Here is a 25,834-nt window from a genome sequence, read left to right as displayed (position 1 = left end):
ATTCATTCATGTTAGCTGACTTCCGACTGTCAGCAAAGTCTCTTTCTGACCAGCTCTGGGGCAGAAATAGCCACAAAATTTATTTTGCAACCCAGTTATGTTTCTGCTAGACTACATGTATATTTGTGAATGTGATTATGCAAAAAGACTTAAAACCCTAGGTTTCCCATAGATGTCATTGCCAAAGAATGGAATTCAGATCATACTAGGACTTGACATTTTTTACAAGATGTTATTAAAGAGTGCACTCACATTTTGGGTAACGAACAGGAACACGTTTGTGGAAAGCACGGCTGTTCTTACCACTTTATGATCTCCAGGACAACGAAATCCTCATGTGCATATCTCTGTTCATAAAATACATGGTACCCACATCTAACAAAGGCAAACTGGCTCGACATGGAAAGAAGTTCCATGGTTGTTGCAAAGATGAAGAAATCCCAGCATATCCTTGCATCATAGAATTGAAGGCCGCTTGCAGCTTCTGAAGCAGTTTGGGGATTATCCTGCACTCCTAGCCACTGCAGAACCACTCCCACTGCCAGAAGGGTGAGACTGTGAATTGCTGCTGCCATGGAAGAAGCGAAGGCATTTGGAGCTGAGGAGCCTGAATGGAACACAGCTCTGTGACAGGTGTTTGGAAATGCATGCTATGCATGCTAGCATGGGTAGCACTGCACTGATGGCTCTCAGCCCGCCTTTTCCCTTTCTTTATGATGTCTTTCATGACCTGCCGGTATTGACTGGTCTCATTCACAAGGTCAAGGATGTGGACAGCACTTGGACAAGGATGTGGACACCACAGGCTTCCTGTTTGACTTCCTTAAACTGATACAGTGTAACCCCTCTGCTTAAGCCTTAACTATTTATTGTCCTCTAAGTGTATTGAGAATAAAGCTTTATGAACCTTATGAAATATGAGAAATGCTTAGAAATTACCTGAAGTGCTTGGTTAAATAAAGCAAATATGCCATAAATTTGGGGCAGATAGAAGGGCACAGGATACATAGACAGATAGACAGACAGGCAGACAGACAGGATAGAGAGAAAGACATGTGAAACACACCAATGTAAGCAAATTATGGTAAAGTAATCTATGACAATTTACAACATTTTAGGTAACAATAACTTGCACAATGGGGAATGAGAAGTTGCTTATCCTGCTGGCCTTCATGGGAAAATTGCCTTGCAGTTTCACAAGTGAGAGTATTCGGATGGGTGGTCCTGTATGGTAGCTAACCCACTGTGCATTCACAATCTCATGGTATCTTGTCCATGCGCCCACATTCTGAGAATGGAGTCAGCGCTTCAAGTGCTGGAGCTGAAAAGGCCCAACCTGATTTAGCCGCGTGACACTGAAGTGTTTCTCTGAGTGAGCACACTGAAGATGTACTGATTTTTAAAAACCCAAAAGTAAAATCAGGACTTTTGAAAGTGGGAAATGAGACTGCAACAGCTCATACAAAACTGGAAAGTATTCTAAACTTGACCTTCTTAAAACTTTTGAGAGTAGAAAGTGAAATAAAAAGTGAAATTGTTTCTTCTTATTAATGACTATTATGCTCCTCAGCAAAAAATGATTTTTAAAGCATTTGTAGCTGATCAAGATAAAGGCTATAAACAGGCAAAATATTATCTTGTCTATTCACTAGTTACATTCTGCTTCATCACAGAAAAAACAAATGTGGTCTGTCCTCTTAGAAAATTTCCTTGTTCAATTAAAATAGTTTTGTGTGTTTGTATGGAAACTGTAGATATTATAAAAATTCTGAGCTGCCCCTTGAACAATATGAGCCTTAATTTTCTTATGAAGGACCTGTTCACTACATAACTGACAGGAATACCAAATCACCTTGTCCCCCAAAGGATCTCATATCCTGGTATGACTTGGACAGGGACATAGTCATCACGGTTTTTTTCAGAATACCTGTGTGCCCCAGCCTGTCTGTTTCTCAGATGAAAGCTTCTCCTTGTATCTTTCTGTAAATCAAACTCAGAGCATTCAGAAAACATTTTCTTCATAGCTTGTATACAGCCTAGCAATCCCTGACTACATGCTCTCCAACATGTTTGGTATTTTGCTTGTGCAGGAACTGAAATTTTCTTTTGTTTATATGTGGCCAGTAAAGGAAATGATTACTCAGGAAATATCTACCCTTTAGTTGGTGTTTTCACATCTCCTGGACTTGCGCCACACAGTCCTGAGGATATTAATCAAGCCAGAATTACTTGAGAGAATTTCTCTTCATTGCAAACAGAAGCATCCATCTGAATTCCATCCACCCAGGAGAATTCTTACTGGTTTTATGACTGGATCAAATCAAGGTAACTGTACACCCTTAATACACCAATTTCCCCATCAGTGTCTGCCTGTGGCCTACACTCAGCATAAGGCTAAAACAAATTTTTTCACAAGGAGCATAGCTGCAGGAGAGCTTTCTTCAGGATGTATTAGCTCATTTCTCTAGCAAGCCCAAAATTAGCTACAAAAAGACTATAAATTAACCAGATGCTTTTTCTGCATAGTCCTCCACAAATCCACTCATCCTTAGATCCCTTTTTGAAGTAGTTATCTTTGTTTCTCAGTTCTTTCAGATGGTCTGCCAAATAATTGGCTAAGTGAGCTGCCACAAAGTACTATGTGAAGATTTCGATAAGAATGCGTACTTTCAGCTCTAATGGAGGAACATTTGAAAACTGCTGCACACCAGTCTGGCATGGAAGCATATTAGTTTGGGCACAGCATCATACTAACATGCCTATTGGGCTTTTGATTAAGAGCTAGATTAGATACAACCAGCATAAAGTGGGGACGAGGCAAGCTTGGGTTTATCTCTAACTGTCCATGCTCTAAATCTGTTTATTAATTTTAACTGATAACGTAAATAAAAGCATTTTAAAGAAATTACTTATCTAAGTCTTGCATTTTTAGGACTTCTTAAATAACAGGTGGCTTGAATGAACTAATTAAATCATCAATACAGTTAAAATTCAAAGTAAACTCTAGAAACAGTATTTGAAACCTACAGTACTTGCACTTATTAATGAATACTGTTCACTCTAATAAATGTTAGTAGGAGAGTACAACATCTCACATTATTCTTAACACATGTCATTCTATCCATTGGCTACCATGCAATTTTGGAGCCAGAAGAGTTATATTCAAGCTTCAGAAGCTCTTACTAATATACTGGCCAAATGCTGTGATGTACTGAACAAGGTTTAGGTCCCCAGATGAGACATCTTAGCCTTTTCTCAGCTAAATGTATGCATTTAGCTGCAAAGCATAGAGACAGTCCCTACCCAATCTGCAGCAAAATCTCTTCACTGAGCAGAGGGACCCAGACCTGCCATTACAGTAGGAGCTTCTGAACATGGCAGCTTACATGACGAGAGGAAGGAAGCACACACATGCCTGTTTTGCAGGTCCTTGTTTTTTGGAAAAAGTACCTTTAAGGTGGATATTACATCAATTAAGAGGAGTTAAAATACAAGTAAATAAATAAATAAATAAAAATATATAATTTCCTACAGTGCGAAGGGAAGGCCTTTGGGTACAATTTAGCAATTATAAAATGCTGTCCTGTCATTAAGTCATAGGATCCTCACTCAGAGATACAATTCCTGTTTCCGTGTGGGAACAAGAACATTGTTATGTATACATGACATTTTGGGTTTGGTTTTGGGGACTTTTTTTGGTGGGAGGGAGGAAGGGGTTGCATTCAGGCGTTTTCATTCCCTGATGACTTGGACACATAACAACCATCTGTTCAGATGGTTCAATCCAGAACATGTTGTTTTCAGAGCAATGAAAAGAATAACAACATGAATAGACAAAAGATGTAACATATTTTCTGGCAAACATAACTTTGAAAACTTTTGTTAGTAAGGCAAAGAAAATTTCTGCAAGGTGAAGTTAGACCTTTTTCTTTTGCTTTTTCTGGTACAAATAGTACAGTATGTGAATAAAAAGCACATGGAAAGGATTCAGCTAATAAATAATATCATTTCAAAGGTGTCATTGGCTCTAGTTACTAGAGGATTTACAGGTAAACGGCTCCATTTCTTGAAGCTAATAAAAGTACCACATGACAAAACACAGTTTAGATTGTTAATAGGACCAAAGATTTCAATGGGAAAAAAGAGCCAATTAAAAATTAACCTATTAAATGGCAGCAATGCACCAACATCCTTAAGGGTTTATTTAACAAGACATTCTGCAAGAAGAGTTGATCAGTCATTCACAATATACCATGCAAACAACAAGCATCACACTAGTATCAGGGGGAGTGATGACACATTAATATATTTTATTTCCTAAACAAATACCATAACTTAATGTGGCTTTTTATATCTTAAAAAAAGTGGAGGGTTGGATGAGAACAGTTGCAAAGGTCACTTCTGACCTTTATTACTCTATAATTCTCTGAAACATGCAATTGGACAAGAGGCTGGGAGAAGGAACATCAAAATACTTCCAATAAAAATAGATAAGATGAAATGTAATGATAAACAGGAAGAAGCTTAGAGATAAGACTGGGAGAAGTCTAGAGAATATCTTGCTGAAATAGCAGGAAACTGCTTAGCTGTAAAGGAGAGGAGAGAAGGGAAGAAAACTGCAAAGAGATGAGACATAGCATACCAAGACAAATAAATGTACCATCTGCTGTAGGACAGGAAAGGGTTAATCGCCTGGCCTGATGGAAGGAGTTCTAGGTGGGGCCCCTTAAGCACCTGCTAGAAAATGCTCTGGGGTGGATGAATGAGCAGAGGAGGAGATAAACAGGAAAAAAAGCAAAGGGAACTTTTCTTTTTTTTTTTTGAGAGGGGAAATGGAATGGAATGGAATGGAATTGAATGTCAGAGAGTGGAGTGGGGTGGGATGGGATATGCATGTTGAGAAGAGAGAATGCTAATCAGTAAAGATATCATGAGGAGAAGCTTAGGTGATGGGATGCCTAACTGCACTTCCAAGCATAGTGAAGTATCAGGTAGGTCTTTGGCTTTGCTGCCTAGAATCACAGAAAACTGGGTGACTTTTAAACCTCCTAAGAGATAATAAATGCTGTGGTGTTTTGTTGTTGGGCTTTTTTTTTTGTTTATTGCTGTTCTTTAGTCTGCATGACATACCGATTTCCTGATGTACCATCTTATTGAGTCTGACTTAATACTCTGATGTTTTGCTTGGAGGTCTGTATTTATGTGGTGTATTAGGTGTTCTCTGTTAAGGCAGTGTGTAATGCAGTATAAGCAACCTGCTCTAACCTTGAGCCTGGCTGTACTTTTCAGCAGTGGGTGGATCAGGAGACCTGAGGTCACTTCAGACCTGAAGCATTCTGTGCCTCACCTTATTACACTGTTGTGAAAAGTTGTGCAGTGGCTGTGCACAAACCTAAATTGTGTCAGCCTCAGACCAGCTTGACTCCACCTGGAGCAGGAAAGATGGGGTATGTAAGTGTTGCGGGGGTATGCCTGTTTCTAGGGCTATAAAATGTAACGAGTCATTCTTAGGGACAACTTTTAGGGTTCTCCCTTAAAGTGATAAAGGGATACACAAAATAATCCAAATATAGCCCATATGTTAGAGGTGGCACCTGTAGAAGTGTTGCTGGAAACTAGTATGCGAATAATGTCTGTGTAGATGCATTGGTAAAAGCACTAGAGGCTGACTGAAAGCTAGGTGCATTGATTGCATTATGCTTTCACCAAGGAACACTTATACAACCTGTCTTAGGTACACAGAAACAAGTCACATGGTAACTGAGGTAAACCACCGTACCTTGTCCAAAGTTCATTATTGTCCTTTCCCTGGCTTTGGGAAAGAGACAGGGCTTCCCTAAGTAGAGGAAGCTTTCTTATGGATATTGTTCAAGATCCTGTTTATGCTGAAATGTCTGGTAACTGCCTGATCACCCCTCTTCTAGTCTCGGGCATGTGAACTAGCAGTTCTGTACATCTTTTCATCACTACAATATTTGGTACATGCTAGTGTGGTGAGTGAAGGGAAATATGGCTGTCTGACTGAAAGAAATGGTGGCTCTCCTTCAAGATGGCTACCACTTTTATGTACGGGAACATGATCCGGGAGTTTGAAACCACTGTGGCTCTCTAAAAGTGCTTAACAGAAGGTGAAAGTCTAAGTATTTAAATAAAAATACTGCATTGATATATTTGTCAAAGAAATAATGCCTAGGTTCTTCACTTCCAATTAAAGTTCTTGAGAGGTCTAACAAACAGGATTTAGATGAAGCAGCTTATTGAGGATAGAAAACATTCACTCCTAACTGTAACAGTCCAGTACTTTAAGCTTTACTTGATGTCCGTATTGTAGTCTCTGCAGTACATGAATACTCTATGCCATAGTACTGCCTCAATGCATGCCAAGAGGTGTCTTGGACAGGCTGCTTTCTTTGATGTCTTTCAGAAAAAGTGTATGTTGGTGTGTTTGCTTCAGTTCCTTATGCCCTTTTGTTGGGGCCTGAGGCCAGAGGATGTATTTTGAGGACACTGACTTTCCTTTTTTTTTAGTGACTTTAACTGTTGCATTTACTTGATTAGGTGGGCTGCTCTGTGTCTTGCTAAACTCTCCTTACAGCTGGGTGTGGGTAAACAGGTGCTGGGACTGAGAGTTAATATTCCTTCTAGAGACTAAGGTAAAACCTGAGACTTGCTCTTGTAGGGCTGGATAGCGGCAAAGGACTGTGTGAATATGTGTGCGGGAAGGGGGCAGCTGACAAGAAAATAATCTCATAATCAGTCTTCTCATACAACTACATGTATGCATCAATGCACTCTCATGTGTTATAACTCTAAAGGGGTTACTGCTGTTGCTATAGTAATCTCTGAAATACTGTTTGTGAGCCAAAGACTATCTCGGCTTGTGGGAGGAAACAGTACTTTGATACTGGTCCCTGTCAGGAAGAGGTGTTGCTTCATCTTAATTGGCACAATTAGTGCTGGCTAAAAAAAATTAATTGCCTAGAGGTTATGGCATGGCTGTTAAAATCCATAAGGAAACACACCCTCATCAATTTTTCTCTCTTGCCTGTTACATCTTGCTTTTGTTACAGGTTTTTTGTAAATTAGTATCTCTGCTAAATTACCACAACTTTTTTTTTTTCCCCTTAGCTGGCTTCTAACTCAGTGCCAACAGTAAGAAATTCGAGTCTCTTGCTCTTGAAAGGTATTCCTCAAACATGGTGATTCTTACTCTCCCAGCAAATCTTTCACAGCATATTTATGTGGGTAGATTCATATGCAGTTTGTACTGCTCAGAGTACTTCATTGTTCTAATAGGTAGTTTGTGAAACAGTACTTCTGGAACTAGGTGGGACTTGGTTTCTGTCTTGCTTACTTGCCCTGCCTCCATCAGGGAATCTACTAATTGTTTAATGATTGTTATCTACAGTTCTTCTGTTTGGGTGAGTCTGAGACAGTCTAACCCTTTTGGAAAGTAGCTGCAGGAGTGCTAAGGCAGCTTCCTAGGCTTCTTTTACAGCGGGCCTGTTCTCAAGGACTATTTTCTAGTTCTCAAGAAAACTAGATCAGTACCAAGTGTTTACACTGAAGTTGGTTTTATTCTTCTTTATTATCTGATCATGAGGGGCAGAATAGGACTTTTCATCCTTGTCAGATCTGTATTTGATTACAGAAGCTCAAAAGAAAAAATTTCTTTTTCCTCATTGTCCCATGAATTCTTATAATGAGGCAAATTCCCAGTGAGTAGCTATACTGCAGAAGGAAACACTAGCAGAGCTATCAAATATCCAGGTAGTGTTAAAACAGCAGTACGCACGTGATGGCTCTGAAGATGGGGGGAAAATGTAGGCAAGCTTTTCCTGAGTGGGAATTCTATATAGCTATGCCAGCCAGAGGGGCATGGTTTCTCAAGGTCTTGCCACCTCTGTCAGATCTCAGCAAAATCCATTCAACAGGTCCACTGGAATGCTCTCCGAAAGATTACTAATCAGCTCATAATCTTCCTAATTCTTGCTGCAAAGATACCCACATTCAAATGGATAGAAACTAGAGCTGGCTGGGAACTGCAGCAGGCTTCTCTTCTCAGAGGATTAAGACCTGTTAATTCTTGTCCATATTCCTTGAGAAGTTGTGGGGTTTGTTTTCTTTAGTTTTTTACAAATGGAAAACTATAAGAGGAAGAGGAATTTGCAAAGCTATTCTTTAATGCTTAAATTTCAAGGGAGAAGCAGAAGAATTATTAAACTGATTAAAGCCAAGGGGGGGTGGGTGGCGGCTTTGAGATGCCCTTTTGACTATTATTACAATAACTTAAATGGGAGCATGCCCTGTGGCAACCTGTCAAAGACCAAGCAAAACTCAGTCATGGCTCTGCCATTCACAGGGCCTGTACTCAGACTTCAGTAGCAATTTTAATGCCTTAGCTACCTGGCTCAGGAACGATATGATGTAGTTATCTCTACCACGATTATTTTAGCATGCATCTTTGTTCTGACCAGAGAAAGGTCACTGATGGATATAGCCTTAATTCTGCCCAAAAGAGTATAAATGAGCTAAAGGACTTGGTGGGGAGGAAAGAGTACAACAGTATAAATGAAACCTATCAAGAGCTGATAATGACAAAGTGGTGTTGAACTAGACCTTGATCTTGAACTTGCTGAGTATATTAACTGAACATCTGACTTATGCAGTTATGTCTCTTAATGCACAGAGTAATTACTCGTGACTACAAACTCTGCACATGGGTGTGACTTCCCCAACCTAACTCTAAAAGCACTGGTGCTATAGTCCATTAACAGTTTCTACAAGAACATAAGGGATCAGGCTAAATTTTTATTCTCTGCTGCTAGAACTGGCACTGCATAACTTCCTAGGTGTCTGGCTCCTACAGAATGGAGTAACTGGTTCTCATCTTTAAGGGCCATGTTTCTAGAACTTGGAGCCCTTATGTGTTAGCTCTCCTACTCATATTATGTACCCCATAGTATTCTGTTATAGAATAATACTGGTTAAACACTGTTTTTGAAATGGAGGTAGTCTGCTGCTCTAAGCAACAGGACATTTCAAAGGGAATGCCTTTGGAGCTGAAAAATAAAGGGAGTCATGTCTTCAACAGAAGATGATAACTCTAGTGAACAGTATAAAATTCTGATGTAATGGTAACATAAGTTTCAGGTGGAGCTGTGTGGGCAGACATGACTGTGCTGTGAGTCAAATACAAAGCATGTATGGGCCTGTCTACTGCATTTGCACTACTGGTATGTTTCATGTGCTTCGGATCAGTCCTGGAGAAGTATATTAATATCACTGGATTATCTTCCAACAAGTTGCCAGTGAAGAAACATACTCAGGTGCAATAGGAGGATGGGAGAACAGCGTGTCTGTGACACCTTAACTGAGACGAGTGCAACCTTGCAGGACAGATGAACATATTCAACTTAGGTTCCCCTCCCCCTTTTACTTAGCTCGGCTGGGTAGAAATAGCAGAGCAGATATGGCAGTACAGGCTGCGTAAGACTAATGAGGACACTTAAGTTGCTAGCCTACACTGAAAGCCTTTACTTCTGCCTCTTCTTAGACTGAAGGACCTTGCTTATCTCTAGACTGTAATCCCAAATCTTGCAAAAAGCTCTTGGACTGTATCTACCTCCTGGTTAGCTGCACCTGTTAGGTTCTCTTTCTCTCTTCATCTGTCTCTGGTTCTAATCAAAGCTAGTATATCAAAACCATATGTATTTTTAACAAGGCTATGACAGACAAGTAACCTGTAGGAAGTGGAAATGGGCGTCGTGCTACCTACTTTTTACTAGAACTTGACATCAGCTGGCAGAACAGGTCAAAGTGGAAATTGGTAGATTTTTAGCGAAGGTCATGATGATACTGTGAACTAACAACACGATAAGGCAGGGTGGGGGAATCTAACAGTCCTTCTCAGAGAGCTGGCTGCTTTGCAAACTTTTTTCTCAAGTGGCAGTCAGCACGGTGATGAAGCAGCTCTTCACAGCGCCTGGCCACAGGGTGCTGAAGGACTGTAGGTGCAAGTTGCTCCTGGACTTCAGGTAGCGAACGCCTGGAGCAGACTGACAACAACGGACTCATAGGGCAGTCCGCTTGCATGCAGTGCTGTCCGAGAACCTTCAGACGAGCTCCAAAGCAAACAAAGCAGCACAGCCCATGCTTTCTTTCCTCTGCAGCAGCTGGCTGGGCTCTGGGCAAGCCGGCGAGGAGGCTGGTGCTACACAGCACAGAAGCACCCACCCGGCAGCACCAGTTCGGCGGTACTGGGCACCGCTGAGGTAACGGGGGGGGGCTGCAGGGACACTGGGGGGCCGTAGAACGACTGCACAAAGCCGCGCTGCATTTTGGCCGGTGTAGCTGGCTACGGTGGCGCGGGGCCGCAAGCCGCAGGGTGACAGGACGCGGGGCGGCAGGAAGGAGCACGGCCTCGTGCAGGAAGGAGGCCTCGGCACGAGTCTGGGACGACGCGCCGCTTGCCCCGAAGGCCGAGCCGGCCAGCCTCATCCTCCGACTGGTCCGAGGGACCGGGACGCTGCCAGGGCACCTCTCCGCCGCCCCGGCCGTGAGCCAGCTTCGCAGCCCGGCCAGGGCTGCCGCGGCCTGGCCCCAAGGGCCAGGGGGCGGCCGGGCCGCCGCGCGAGCGACAGGGCGCGAGCGACAGGGCGCGACCGGCGGGGGCGGGGCCTGCGATGCAAATGAGGAGGCGCGGCCACCGGAGTTGTGGGGCGGCGGGGCGGGGAGGCGGTGGCGGGCGCGGCCCCGCACGGACGAGGCGGCGGGGGGCAGGCGGCAGGCGGCGGGGCCCGGCCGGGCCGGGCCGGGCCGGGCCGGGGGCCGGGCCGAGCGGGGGCGGCCGGGAAGTGCAGGGGGCGGGGACCGCCGCCGGGCGGTGGGGAGCGGGACGGGGCGCGGCGGCCGCAGTCATCCCGGCCCGGCGCGGAGCGGAGCGGAGCAGGAACATGGCGAGCGTAGGAAACGCCGCGGAGGAGAACGTCGGCGGCGAGGAGGTAACGGGAGGGAGGCGGCGAGAGGGCTCCGGGCGTGCGGGCAGCGGCCGGTCGTCCCCTGCCGGCGCAGCGGCCGGGGGAGGCGCGGACGGGGGCCCGGCTCTGCCGGCATCCCGACCGCCCACCTGTCCCGCTCCGCCGCTTGTCGCCGCGCTGGGGCCGGGCGGGCGGCCAGCCGGGCAGCCGCCTCCTGCCGGGGCCGGCCCGGCCGCCGGCGGGGCGAGGAGCCGCCGGGAGTTGGGGAAAGTTGGCCCGGCGGCGGGGCCGCGGGCAGCCCCTTCCCGCCGCCCGCCTTTGTTTTTATTTTTCTCTTTTTCCCCTTTTTTTTTTTCCTCCTTTTTTTCTTTTTTTCCAAACCCAGCTCCGCGTCCGAGCTGCGCTCCTCCGCTGCTCCCTGTGAGTTGGCTGCGCCGCCTCCCCGGTGCGCGTTGCTGCCGGCGGCGGGCGGGCGGGCGGCGCGACCCCGCGCGTCCCCCCCCGGCCGGGCGGCGCAGGGCCGGGGCGGCGCCGGGCAGGTGCCGGGCGGCAGCGGTGCCCGCCTGGCGGCGGAGGGTCCGGCGCAGCTGCGCCTCCGGGCTTTGCTGCCTGGCGGGGACGGGTGGCACGGAAAGCCTTCCCTGCCCCGGTGGTCTGGGAGGGCGCGGTCCCTCCTGCCTAGGCCCTGTGTGCGTGGGGTCTTCCGCAGGCGGGTTGGGCGGGTTTTGTGGCTGGGAAGTGAAATCAAGCAGAACTGTAGTTGGTGTAGGACGCATTATAGACCGGAGTTTCTAATGTCCCTGTTGTTTTTGTTAAAGGTCCTTTAAACTGCCCAAAGGCAAATCCCTGAAAACGATCACCTGAGCTTTTAGGCTTTCTTCGTATCCTCTCAGTCCAGAACAATGCAGTAGCAGAGTCGCTGATAACACCTCTCAGAAAGCTGGCCGTAGTAAGGCATCTCCTAGACTAGCTTCTGAGAAGGGTACTGCAAAACTGAGGCGGTTTTAACTGGAGGGTGCTCTTAAACACAGTAGGTCGCAGTCCTGGCATGCACGTGTGGGAATACTGACTTGATTTCTGACTGTGCGGTCTAAGATGAACGATTTTAGCATTGCATACATTCAGCAGCTTCTTCAGAAAGATTTGTAAGGCACGCCTCCGGCCGAACTTTGCTGAAGGAAACTTACAAATTGTGTGATTATGTAACAGTTGGGTTTTTGTGGGGTTTTTTTTGTTTGTTTGACTTTTTAAAACCTTGTTAGGATTAATTTTGAAGACAGGCATGTAAGCAGTGCCCCCTTTCTGCGGTGAGGCAGTGTTTCGTACAACAGGGCAACTGACAAATGTATATGTAGGACTTGGTATGCTGTGTAGTTTGGTTGAATGCTCATGTTTTTATTTGGCAGTTGCAGAAGCTGTTCTTGGAAGAGATGATAAAAACCAGCTTGTTCTTTTTCTTGGTTGGAAGGTGGGGATATACACTAGTCTGTATTTCAGAGCGTGCTATAAAAGTTGCTGCTTTCTGAGGTTATAGTGTGGAGGCATAACGTGAAGAGGATGTGAAATGCTTAAATCTCGTTGTATACTGGAGTGAATAATTGCAAAATCATAGGGTGAACTCTGTGGAGCTGAGTTTTGTTTCCGATACAAGGAGTAGTACCAGTGAAAACAAGTTATTAACAAACTCTTGCTGCTCTCAGTAAGCAAGCATTCGGAATTCACAGTTGTTAAAACAGGTATTTAGCAACTTAGTTGTAGCCTAGCTGCCGTGTGTGAACAATAGGGAAGAACACTCTTTGCGGAGTTTGCTGTTAAGTGTCAATGCTTTATTAGAGAAGAAGCTCCCATGCAAACAAATGGAAAGGCAGGTATAAAAGCACCTGGAAGAGGCTTTATTTGAGCAATAGTCTGCAAAAAGCGCAAAGCTTTCTCTAGATGAGCTCGAAAAACCTCATGCTCTTTGCAGAGACTCGTGCTTGATTCTCTGGAGTCTGAAACAGACCAGAATTGGTAATGGAGTGAGTGCTTGGATTTTCTGGTGAGATCCCAGAGTTCAGGAAGGGAGGGCAGACAGTGTGTTGATCCTAGGGAAAGTCACTGCTGCTGTAACAGAAGTTGTCTAGACCACTGTAGGCTGCCTTTGCCTACAGGGTTCACCACAATGTCTTTACTAATAGGTAGATGTGTTTTCAGCACTTCATGCATGGATAGTTGTTTTTAAGTGTCTTAGCTTTTTTTTTTTTTTAAGTGTTTGCAGTGGTTATGAAGTTTGGAAACTGAAGTTGGGGAACGTTACTGTTAGCTTTGTTCTGAACAGCTGCATGCATCTAAATCATGTTGTTTACATGGAACGTGGCAGATGGGAAGTCTGCTCCCTGATTTAAGTGTACATGCTTCGTACTATATGAACATAGCTTTTAGCATAGAATTTTGCTTTGCAGGGACTTATGAATACTCCTTCATCCCTGAAGCTTTGAAGAAGGCTGTGTTAAGCTAAACCTTGAGGTTGTTTCCTACTTAACAGGACATTGACCAGCAAGAACCCTGCTTCTAAAGTCCAAGGTTAAGGTAGCAGGTAGCTGCCCCCTGCTGTAGTCCCTGATGAATAAAATCAGTGCTATTCCTTATGCTTCGTGCAGCTCAACGAAGTGCCAGATACCATGTTTATATATATTTTTTTTTTTTGCTGATTTGTGCGTCATTGTCCTGCAGCTGTGGCTTTCCAGCGGGCATGGCAAGGAAGTGGTATGAAGCGTAAATAAGTATTTGGTTTTTTTCCCCAGCTAATGCAAGTATAATAGTCTGGTGTTTGTTGGTTTTTTGTTTTTTGTTTTTTTTTTTTTAAATAAACACCAATAGGAATTGAAGATCTAAGCCTAAGAGGCTGTATTAATGGGATAGTGTTATGGGTATGCTCATCTGGGAAAACAAATGGTTATTTAGCTCGGAATTTTCTTGTGCAGTGTTGCTTCTCGAGTGTTAGAGTGCGTGTGGTCATCTTCTACTAGGAAGCAGTTTCCTGGATGCTACATGGTCAGTGCAAGTGCCCACCTGTGGTGTGCCCAGTTGTGAACTTGGAATGTGATGTGCCATTGGCACTTAAACCAGTATATGACACTGAATTCACCTACTAAAAGTGCCCATGCTAGTATTCTTTTGGAACAGGTTGCAAATCTAGGACAGATATGCTTGACTTTAAGGGCAAAATAGCACTCCCAGCCACTGCAGTCTTCAAGCAAAACTTTAAGCCTTCTCCTTCCCCCCCCCGCCCCCACTGTCTAAAGATTACTTAAAATAGTGGGCCAGATCTGCTTCCCATTAAGTTCACTCTGTGCTGCCCTGGTTTTTCAAAGTCTTAAAGCCAGCTTAATTGGTTACTTGGGGATTCCCTATCCATTAAAAAAAAAAAAAAAACAACAAACCCAACCTTGGCCTTTGTGCACGTGAGGGTTGTGGCCAGACAGAAAGGATCATGATCAAGAAGTATCTAGATGCTAAAAAAAAATGCCTTGTTTGGTCACAGTCAGCCAGACTAAGGATTATACACAGATCTGAAAGTGATTTGGTGTCCTTGCTGTGGTTAACTCTAAGGCTTGTATTAAGGACCGCTTGGCCAATTCAGCTAATCTGTGCCTCAGCTCTAAACTAACCTATTAAGAAAAATTTAGGTAGTGAAGGTCTGATGGTGCATGCTGTACTCTCTTGAACTGCCTAAGCAGGGACAAGTGCTCTATAGGCTGCCTTTATCAGCCTGGACAGTTTATCTTCAGAGCTAAGTTCAGAATGAAACCAGCATTGTCTTTAACTCAAAAGCTGTTTAGTACTGGTTAGTACTCTGTTTAAATACTCAAGCTTTTCATCCACTGCTGCAGCAGCTGCTGCACTTATGATCAAAGAACTTGCTAGTGGTGTGCTTCTTTCCACCAGTAGCTTAATATAATAATGAACTTCAGAATAAATTACAGAACTGTGTGGCACTGGCCGATCTCTCTCCCATGTTTACACGGAGGACTCTTCACCAGTTTTGTTTGGTAATTCTAGCCTGGAAGAAGAGTCTCGGTGGTGAGGAACGGTGGTAGCTGCACTCGCCCGGAGACTTTGAGAAGCTGGAAACGAGCCACTATGGTGCCTTTTTCACCTTGAAAAGTGAAGAATATGTTGGAAATATGGAGTTGGGAAAGTGTAGTGAGGGTACTTCCTCTCATGAAGGATGATTGTCTTTAAAACATCCTAATCTGATTTGTATGGTTTTGTCTCCTTGAGAAGTAGATCTTGCTCAACTGAAGAACATAAAATTTCAACTCCTTTTGTCAGCTTATTCCAAAGGCTTGTGCTTTGGCACGTAGCTCATCTGTTTTTCCTGTTTTGGTCTCTCCTACTATCAGAGCACATCTACTTCTAAGATGAGGGGCAAGCTATTCCAGCAGCACAGATGAGAAAAGGACCACGGGAAAACTAAGCATGACTAGTAATTCTTCTTTATTAAAGAAAATTATGCTGCTGTCTCTGCTTCCAAGGTTCTGAGATTCTGTATTTCAAATAAAAGTTTGTTTTAACCTGTGGGTGTACCTATTGAGAGGTACTATTTTTCCTTGTGACCACCTATTCAAGGTAAGGATGTGTACTCAATTTTATATTACCTATATTGTTCTGAGATAGATAATTTTTATTGTTCACATTTTTCCATTTCTTATTTGGCTTCCTGCAGCATGCTTCATTCATCAGTTTGAGCCCCTTGGTTGAGTGTGACTGAATTTGAAAGCCAGGTAGCTAAAAAAAAAAAGCATGGCTTAAGTATTTATTGGTTTCCTGGAGGGGAAAGATATTGGGGAGACAATTATTGGGGAGACAATAATTGTCTCCCCAAATATTATTGGGGAGACAATAATTTGTCATGGAACAAATAATGACTTTGAAAAGAGTTAAAGTATGTGATGTGAACCTTAAGTGCTTCTTGACTTTTTTTTTTAAATAAACTGTAGCATAACTGAATACTTTATGAATTACAGTTTGTTAGGTCCTTCCCAGCAAGAAAAATATTTTGAAAAGTAATCCCGTTAACTGCATTGAGGGAGAATGGGTGGTGGGGGGTGGGTGTTTGAGCCACTTTTATATAACTATTATATTATTATATCCTTACATCTTTATCATATATTAATCGTGTTAATTATTACGTTCTTTGTCAAGGGAAGTGTGAAAAGCATAGAAACTAAACTTTGGAGACAAAGCAGTTTAGCTATATTTAAGTGTGTGACTTGGATCAGAAGAATAACTTCAAGGTAAGACTCAGTGGCTTAAATGCAGTATTAAAGAATATCTAAATCTGTGCCTTGTCCAGATGGAGAATCTTACCACGAAAAACATGTGCAACTCTGGAAAATCCAGTTAAACGTATCTGCCTGTGTACTGCTACTTGACACCATTGAAGTAGCCGGCTCTGTTAAGCTGCGTTCTACTGAGCTTAAGCAAAGTCTCTTTAAAACCTTGGGAAAGAGAGATTCAGCAGCAGCTCAGTGTCTGTGTCTTTTAATGTAATTTGGATTAAAGAGCTATATATGGCTATAGCTCCCTCTATCAGTGGAAAATACAGAGTAGCTCATGGCCAGTCATTTCTAGAAGATGGAACAGTTAGTCTGACACTTTGACAAAAAGTGCTGCGACTTCTGCTAAATGTGAACTATGTAAATTCAAGTAATGCTGAGTAGAAGGGATGGCAAAAGTTGTGTAGTTAAGTTTCAGAGTGAACGTATTTCTCAGGAGGTAAACACCAAAGGAGTGTTAAGGTCCAAGTAAAAAAAAAAAATATTGTGGTGGGCTGTTTGGAAGTCCATTTTGCTTATTTGAGTGGTGGGATTTTTATCTTCCATTTGAGTCAATTAAGTGATATGTTCAGAGTGGAAGTGCAAAGTAAATGCAGTTTGTCCCAACTTTGCACTTTTTTGTGACCTGGAAACAGAAGTATAGAGTCATGCCAGTGTCACAAATCAGGTCCCAGGTAGGAGGATCCTCCTGGAAGTCATGCTCTATATTTATTCTTTTCTTCTGCAGTTCAGAGTTCCACCGTGGAGGACTCCTTCTAACCGCTTTCTTAATTAGCGCTTGTGAGTTTTTACGTTGGAGCAGGCAAAAAGCGAGCTTGCAGCTTTAAGTAGCGATGTGCCTGAGTGAAGAGGAGGATGTTTGCGTCTTTAAGGGAAAGTAGGCAAATAGTTACTGGAGAGATGGTACAGCTCTGTGTCCTTGGTGCCTTGCCTTTGGTGTTTCACACTGAATCAACCAAGTCATTCAGCTTACAGGTGTGTTGTCAGAGGTAACTGCACCAGCACAACTGAAGGAGTACTGAAAAAAGAGCATGGGGACAAGAACTAGAGACTGGGTAGTAGGAAGGGGCTTGTGTGCTTTCTCTGAATGGTTTAAGAGTTGCAACCATGGGATGCAGTTTATGGTCCATTTTAGCTAGTTTCTCTACAAAAAGCAGCCCCCTTTGGGCCATGGGATTTGTGCAGCTGAATTCTTTGAATTCCTGTCGGTGTCTATGCGTGCGTGTCCCTTTGGAGCAGAGAAGGGAACTCGCCCTGAAAGAGCTGACTTTTCCACTGTTGTTAACATTTTGCGTTGTGTGGGGCTTTTTGTTTTTTGTTTTTTTTTTTTTTAAACCCACATAACTTTCCTGGTGTACGTTGCTTCGTGTTTGTGGAGATCCTCTGCTGTTACAAGGACAGGTGGAGTGCAAGAAGGGGAAGCTGAGGTTACATCTTTTGATGGCAACCCAGGATACAGGGCTTGCCTTCTCAGTTGTGTCTGAAGCATGCTCCTTTTGTCCTTGACTGAAGTCAAACACAGAGCTTTGTGTTTGGTCTTTTGTGTTTGTTTTAGCTTTGGTCTGTGCTGTAAGGGCAATAGAGCATGATGTTTTATGCTGGGAAGGTAAGTTTTGTATGAGTTTTGTGTTTTGTATCTGTGTAGATCATGCCTTACAGTAGCAGTTGGTCTCTTTAGATATGTAGGGGAGTTCTGGAAACTATTGAACTTAGGTTTTAATAGTTGCAGAAATTGGTCTAAATTGTATCTTTCTTTGAAATATCACCCTTTGGTAAGTGTTTTTTTGCGTAGTCTGAAGAAGTAATTAAAAAGTCAAATGTGAGATTTCAAAAAATTTTGCAACCGCCTCCACAAATTAATAAAAACTTTCTCGTATATAATGACAGTGGGCTGTAGTGAAAATGGATATGGATACCAGCAATGGGCAGAGATCAGTTGTGACATAAATAGTTCCCTGGCAGCCTGGAATAACTGTCTGGCTGATACTTCTCCTTCCATAGTTAAGAGAAGTACTCTCTGCCGTGTGTAACGGGTTCAGCTCTTCTGTTTTCGTGTCTCTGGGTGCTGACGGGAGGAAGTGGTGTGCAGATGTTCAGTACCTTAGATTGGATCGTGTGGTCATGGAGGATTTCCTTTTGCACTGCGTGAGCCATGGCTGCCAGTTGACTGGACACTTGCTGCAGCGTGGGCTTGGTGTAAAGGGACCAGTGCTCTGACTGCCTGTGAGTACGCAATGCAAACTGCCAAAAGAGGGCTGTGACCCTCTCAAGAGGAGGGGGGAGTGTGTGTGCGTGAGCATTTGCCTAGAGGCATTGGCATACTTTAACTTTACGTTTGTGGTAAAGTGACCCTTTGGGCAGAAGCAACCAATCTGGTAACAACTGTATATTTACTCTGTCCTTGTTATTACACTCCAGCTAGAACTTCCACAGGCTATAAATTCCTCATGACATCAGTAAGCTGTACGGGGAGTGTGCATGTGGCAGGGGGGACTGCACCTTTCTGACAAGCTTCAATGTGTAAGTAAATGTTACAGCGTCTATATGGAGAAATTAATGCTGCTTTCAGTGCACCTGTGTAGTCTATTCGGTGTCTCTCTTCTGGATCCTGCAGCTGTCCTGCAATGCCTGAGGAAATACCACGCTCCACTTGGGGGTAGACTGGATGAAGAATTAAAGTAAGGGGATTCTTGGCTGAAGGAGGAAAGCCATAGACACTTGACACATTAACAAAACTTGAGGGGGACATTAATAGGTTAACTCTTACTTTATAATAATGAAATTTGAAGGCACATGTTACTTGTGATTTTTTTTTTTTTTTTTTGGTAAAGGTTATCCTCATAACTTCAGATGAGAACGTGTTCTGTTTGTGCTTGCCTGCAAGTAGCCTAGGAAGAACTAACACTTTAGCTTACTGCCTGGTTAAGTCAAGATCTGATTCTGCTTAGTGTAATTTAGTGTGACACTTGGTCTGAATGTGACACTACATTTCTGTGTTAGGTGTTTGTCTATCTCGCTTTCTTTCTGGTGGAAAGACACCAAACTCTCTCGAACACATGTGTAAATCAGCTAATAATTAGTTAATTTTATACTAGTAATGAAGGTAAGTTGCTTTGTCCCTAAGAGGATGCTTTTTCTATTAATGAGAAAAATCTGATTGTTTCTAGGAGAGGTGGAAGGTGGCCTGTGTCTGTCTTGCGCTGAGGGAACAAGCTGTGCTCTGGACAAAAGTCATTGCTTTAATTCTGTATTACAGACACTTCCAACTGTAGATAATGTTGGTTTCTACAGCTCTGCTGTTTTGTTATTGCAGTTAGTACTGCTGGTGGATCAGAAGATATCCGTAGAGACTTTCAGGTTCCATAATGAGAACAACATTATTGTAAACAGGGTTGTTGGAATTACTGTTGTGGCAGCAAGACCTTCTTTTAAAGGAAGTGAAGCAGTTAAGAAAAATCACTTAAATTGCTTTTCACTGTAAAATAGAACTTTGCGGTGCTAAATATGCAGACTGCTGTTGCGTTCTGTACAAATGAGTAACCAGCTGTGTAGTCAAGAGGATGCTTAACCTGAGGGAGACAAGGGGGAGGTTAGTACCCAAGATGCTCACATTAATGTCCCTTTCATATTTTTCTTTTTTTGATTAGTTATAGGCAAAGCTGGCACTGAATCATCTTTAATATTAGGTAAACATGTTTTGTTCCCCAGCTTGGGGTCATCTCTGAAAAGTATTAATGTCAGCAGTTCCAAGGTGGTGCTTCTGTAATGAGACTTATTTAGGATTGTTGATTACATTGTAATTGGTAAGCGTTCTGGAACGCTGTCAAAATATCCCTCTAGGGGAACTGTAATTGGTAAGAGGTGATGCTTTTGTCTGGGTAAGTCTGTAGTCAGTGCACAGTGAACCTGTTACATAATTAGGATTTTTCTTGGTAGATTTAGAAATCATTGGAAGCAGTGAGCATTGAGCATCTTTATTTGAAATTGCCTAGTAAAGTTCAAGACAACACAATGTGTTCTTCCTCTTAGCTCTTTATATTTTACCCTTTTCCCTTTACTGGGAAGTGGTCTCCACTGTGTCTGCTTCTTTCGTATGCTGAGTCAAGACTGGCTCTCAATTTGTAATTACAGCTTGACTTACACTATGTCTTTCTGTTTGATCCATCCTGGTATGTGTGAGATTCTTCTTTTTTAAAAATGACAAAATTATGTGAATTTGTTTGTTTGTGTTTGGTGGGGTTTTTTTTGTCTTCAACATGGTACATTGCATGACAAAAAGTCAGGTATGTTGTGGGGTGTCATTCAAAAAGTCAGGTTATGTTGTGAGGACAGAGAGACTGGAACTGAAGTTTTGCTGCTTCCTACTGAAAGCTACCTGTGCTTAACATTAACTTGATTGTGGAATTAGAGACCTCATCAAAGCTTGGAAACTGTTGTATGCTAACGAGAGATCTTTGCCAGAGAAGGGCTTGGAAATTTAGTAAATGCATTTAAATCTCAACTGCAAATACTTATTTTAGTATATTTTTTTCTAAAAACCCACCACCAAATAGTGACAAACCTCTTATGCCCAGGACTGACAGAACTGGATGCTAAGTCTTGTAATGGTGAGAATGTATTGTTAGTAATTCTGATACACTTTTAAAATTTTATCTGATGACAAACTGATGGAAAGCACTGATACTCCTCTTGCTTGTACTTTCATAGGTGAGTGTTTCTCTTTATGGTACAAGCACAGTTGATGTTACACTTAGGAAACATGTTCTGTTCAGATGTGCTACTAGTGTGTCACGACACTAAGATAAAACAGCAAGATGATGATGATGATGATTAATAAAAACCCAATTATTTGAGTCCTGTTCTTTAAACTGCTTCCAGTTGTACCAAATACCAAGCAACAATAATAGAACCTGTCTCTGAAGTATGTGAATGCTCTAGCAACAGCACTCCCTTATGCTGATCATGCAGTCCTTTTTTACAGTGGATTGCAGTATAGCTGTGACTTGAGCAGTTCTTATTTTCCTGGTTGGACTAATCTGTGGGTGCTTTTTTTTTTTTAAAACCCATAAAGCACATTGTTGTGTGAATGAGATTAGGAAGTCTGTGGAAGTATGACAACTGAAGTTGGATTTAAATGAGATCTTTGGGAAGCCTCCTTGTATAAGCTATGAAATTCTTCATGGTAGATAAGATGCCAGTTGTCCTGAAAATGTATACTAGAAGAGTTCCAAAGCCTACAGCCATGGCATCAAGCGTTACGCCATCAAAATATAGCTCATACCCTTTCATCTAGTGAAACTGATGGAATTTGTTTCTCTTTTGAGCACTGGAATTGGGAAAAAATCAATGACTGATTCTTTGTTATGACAGCCAGGTATTTTGGAAAGATGGTCTTTAATTCAGGGTAACTCTCAAGTTGATTCATGGCTTTTACAAAACCAGATAAAATATTTTTTTTTTTAACGCAGTTTGTACAGTCTTTTTGACTTCCCACACTTGTTTATTGTGAGATTAAGCCTTGCCTGTCAAGAAATATGCATGTTTCCCCATTGCTTGAAGGGCAGAGCTATTCTTACTTCTCTCTGCTACCACATGTTTTGACTAGTAGCTTAAAACCTTTGAAATGGTCTTGATTTATAATCAGTTTCAGCTTTAGATATTTGTGTTTACTACCTTCTCAATGGTTTTTGTCTTACCTCCCAGTTCTTTAACCCCCTGTTCTTGAGCACTGGTTGGTTGTAGTTTTTTGCTGTCTCTAATGTTGATGAGTTCGGTCAACAGCTCAGTTCAGTTGCAGCTAACAGCACTCCTACTAAAAAGTATGTATTTGATTGAGGAAGGGATAATTTCTTTGTCTTTTGGTTCTGAATAAACCTGTTCTTGACATCTAAGGATTTTAGATTTTTGAAAAGTTGGTTTAGTAGCAAATACTTACACTTACTAATGAAGAAGTTTAGCAGGGCAAAAATAGAAGTTGTAGAATTCAAATAATGAAACAAACAGCAATGGAAAATATTTTTACTCACCATAAAATAACGGCTTTTGCCAGACGGTTCAATCAATGGTCATGGTAGTAACATATCTAATGTGGAAGCAGGAAGCAGGTGAAGTTAACCATATACTGTTCTTTCCTATACAAAGCCGTTTGTATGGAACAAGTGATTTAAGGAACTTGTTTTCTTTCTCATTCACTTCTTGCTGCTTTTCCAGCTGATAGAGAATCACTTTCAGTCAGCAAACTGAAAATCTTTCAGTAGTGGATTAAAGACCTTGATACATTGGCTGTTGTCACTTCCAATTCTGCTATGGTTTTTTGTTTTTTGGGTTTTTTGGTTGTTTTTTTTTTTAATTATTATTTTGAGTGTCCCACTTTAATATAAGTTACTGTGGGAGCCTAAATGAAAACTGTCAAGTTTTGCCTCATCATCCACATCAGGAACACTGAAATATGGGAATGAAGGTGGGAAGGTTAGGTGAGACTGCTGAACAGATCTACCCTCATGAGAGGGGAAGAATTGGGATTCTCCAGCTCCAAAAAGAGCACAGATGTGTTGTCTGATGTTTGTCAAATGGATCTTCCAACCGTGTTTTTATTTTCTCTTCACAGTAACTTTTATTTTGTTTGGTAGGGTGTGTTGACTCAAATGAGTGCAAGCAGGTGTCTTGCCTCCTTACGCACTAGGATTGTATCTCTTGGAGTGATACCATTTTGTTAGCAGCAAACTGTCTAGTGATCCTTTTTCTAGACTGAGCTGAAGTTTCTGTGAAGCTTAGCCAGTCATGAAAAGTTAAACTTGATGGGAGATGACCAGTTCTGAACTAGAACGGGTGAAACATCACTAGCTATGAAATACTAACTTTGCCAGAATTGATAAGACCAAGCTTTTTGATTTGAGTCGCAGGGAGGCTGGTGACTTTCAAGTTGCTCATGCCTTGGCTGCATACAAGCAAGTTAAGACAGTAAACACTTGCTCTGTTTCTGATGCTCTGCCTAATGCCTTACTTTCAGTTAGTGTCTGAAAGTACTCTCTGCTTGTGTCTCTGAAACCTTTCATTGCATCTTTACCTCTTCTACTGAATGAAAAAAATAAACTGAATAGTCTATTTGGAAGTTGGTAGAAGTTTGCTAAATGTTTATTGCTAATCCAGATGACTGGAGGTAGGAAAATCTTTACCAACTTTGTCTTTCAACAGCAGTATCTCATCCATGCTGTGTCTAGTGACCTGCAAAATACAGATGTACCTAGTACTTATTGGTTGTGGTTAAGTGTCAGAAGAATTAGGTCTAGAAAGATGTAACAAGGGTCTTACCAACTTTATAGACATAATATAAGTAGCATACTAAAGTTCCTTTTGATTTAAATGGGGTTTTATGTAATTTCTGTGAAATGATTGAACGATGACACTGAAGTTTTTGTAAAAACTTTAATGAGCTTGACACACAGTTCTTGCAAGACTCAGAGGCATGTCTGCTGCAAGAAGAATTAATTTGACTGAATAATCTTTCTTATGGCTAGAGTTACAGTGTCTTCCCTTGTGTAGTGTCTGCTTTGAGAAGAATGGTTGTGTATTGTCTCTGCCTTCTCAGTCTCCTTAGTCGCCTTCACATTCCTCTCAAATCACTCTTCCTATAGTATGAAAAGGAAGATGTGTCCAGCGAAGGTGCATCTGTTTGTGTTTGCCTTTCAGTTTAGAATTATTTGGCAATCAGTTTTGTCCAATGAAATTGATCAAGAATAATGACATACTCAGTCTCTGCAGAGATTTTCAATGAGGAGCGTACTTTGGTGCGTTTGTACTGGATCGGGAACTCCCGATTGAGTGTGGACTCTTTGTTTTGTTGTGTGTTGGTTTCTTTTTCTGGTGCGACTCACAAACAAATACAAACCTACATGACACTCCATTGAACTCAGGGGTGTCCGAGGGGGTGTGTGTGAGACGGACAGGAAAGATGGTCAACTAGTTTAAAAATGAAGAAAAAAGCTTTATTGCAGCAATGAAGTTCTATGCTGCTACCCTATTCCTCTGCGTCTTAGAAGTGCTCTTTGTGCAAAAACAACTGCAAGTCAAATAGCAGCAAGGTGCCAGTGTAAACAGTAAGGGACTTGGTATTCAGCCAACTTTAACTGAAACTGTACTCTTGCTTCTGTGTGCAAAATGTTGGATATGAATCTGAACATGAATAACTGTTGACAGCAGCCATTTGCATGTCAATTAAAGTGAAGTATATTGTGATCCTTTACTTGCTGAGTGTGTAACTGAATCTGCTTATTTCCACTTTTCAGTCATGAGGGAGAGGTGTCATTCAAAAAAGCACAAGCTCAGCCAGTTGTGTTCAGAACAAGCGAGACTGATGTCAGTTTACTAAAGTGTGACTGCCTTGTTCCCCATCTTTAGAGGTATGTTCAGAAAAGCCTTCACCTTGTTGCTCCCTCTGGTAGGTAACCAGTCCAGCCCACGACGACTGACATTGCTGACTGCAATTCCTTCAGTTGATGTTCATTCTCAGTCCTGCCCTGGTTCATACAGTGTGGCTGGTACGCTGTTTAAGAATTGTCCGGCTTGCATGCAGTTGAAATCAAAGTAGGAATTGTCTACTTTTAAAAACATGTTGATTAGTTGCACTTGATTATGGCAGGCGCTTTCATTACGAACATCTTTTCTCTGTAAAAAAATGGAGGGTAGATTTTTTAAGACTCAGTTTTCATATGTCTTTTGGTAATTTTGGGGAATGACCAGCTGCATCCAAAGGCCACTGCTTTCCAGACTGTAATGGAGAAACCTTTGTTCTTGTGTATACTGACATCTAATTTTTGAGCTAAGTGACACTGAAGTTTGTTTGGATTGCTAACTGTTCAGTAGTTAACCAAATTTCTCGTAAGGCTGGGTTCTACCTTACCAACTCCTGTTTTCTTTTTGGGGTGTGGGTTTGTTTTTTTTGTGGTGTTTTTTTTTTTTTTTCATTAAAGCATGAACCCCGACCAAGTCATCCACATTAGTAAAGATCTTGAATGTGGCATACTGTTCTATGCAGATGAGATTGAATAACTAAGTCTGAACTACCAAGCTTGATCTTTGGCTTCTGCCAGCTGAGGTGCTTCATCTGCAGTGGAAAACATCTAGCAAAACACAGCTCCTCCAAAACAGCCACCAGCTGTTTCTTTTTTTAGTTCGTGCAGGTTCTATGTGAAATTTATAGATGTGTGTAGATGTGTTACCCTACTTCTCTTACTGCAGATGAATCAAAAAACCCAATTTCCTTATCTGAATGTATTTATATTTAACTGAGCAGTATTACAAGCTGAACTTTCTGAACTTTAGACCAGTGAGCTTGCACTGTTGTTCATCTCCATCATTCTTTTTTGTGAAGTAGTCATTTCTGATATTTGATGCCTCAGTGGAGTTGGTTTGGGTGGGGTGTGGGTGGGTGTTGATTAAAGCAACAAGATCAAATCCATGTAATCTGTGAAAAAGATATTTTATGTTATAGGGAGAATGAGCGTACTTTTGTTGGGAAAGAGCAGTATTCAGAAA

At 42.3% G+C, this 25,834-nt stretch overlaps 1 protein-coding gene across 2 annotated transcripts in view; it reads left to right on the top strand.

Moving 5' to 3' along the window:
- The first annotated feature begins 10,874 nt into the window (after nucleotides 1-10,874).
- TTC39B (tetratricopeptide repeat domain 39B) overlaps nucleotides 10,875-25,834 on the top strand; it is a 72,685-nt gene continuing 57,725 nt past the window's right edge. Inside the window, exon 1 of one of the 2 annotated variants that reach the window (XM_072859999.1) lies at nucleotides 10,875-11,003. In XM_072859999.1, coding sequence (XP_072716100.1) covers nucleotides 10,956-11,003 — 48 coding nt within the window. In that variant the 5' untranslated portion in view covers nucleotides 10,875-10,955. The remainder of the gene's footprint in view (nucleotides 11,004-25,834) is intronic. The other variant, XM_072860001.1, reaches the window with a different exon arrangement.

This window comes from Ciconia boyciana, chromosome 4, assembly GCF_034638445.1.
Source record: "Ciconia boyciana chromosome 4, ASM3463844v1, whole genome shotgun sequence".
NCBI classification, from domain to species: Eukaryota; Metazoa; Chordata; class Aves; order Ciconiiformes; family Ciconiidae; genus Ciconia; species Ciconia boyciana.
Note: the sequence above shows the minus strand (reverse complement) of the source record. Positions and strands in the feature narration are given on the sequence as shown.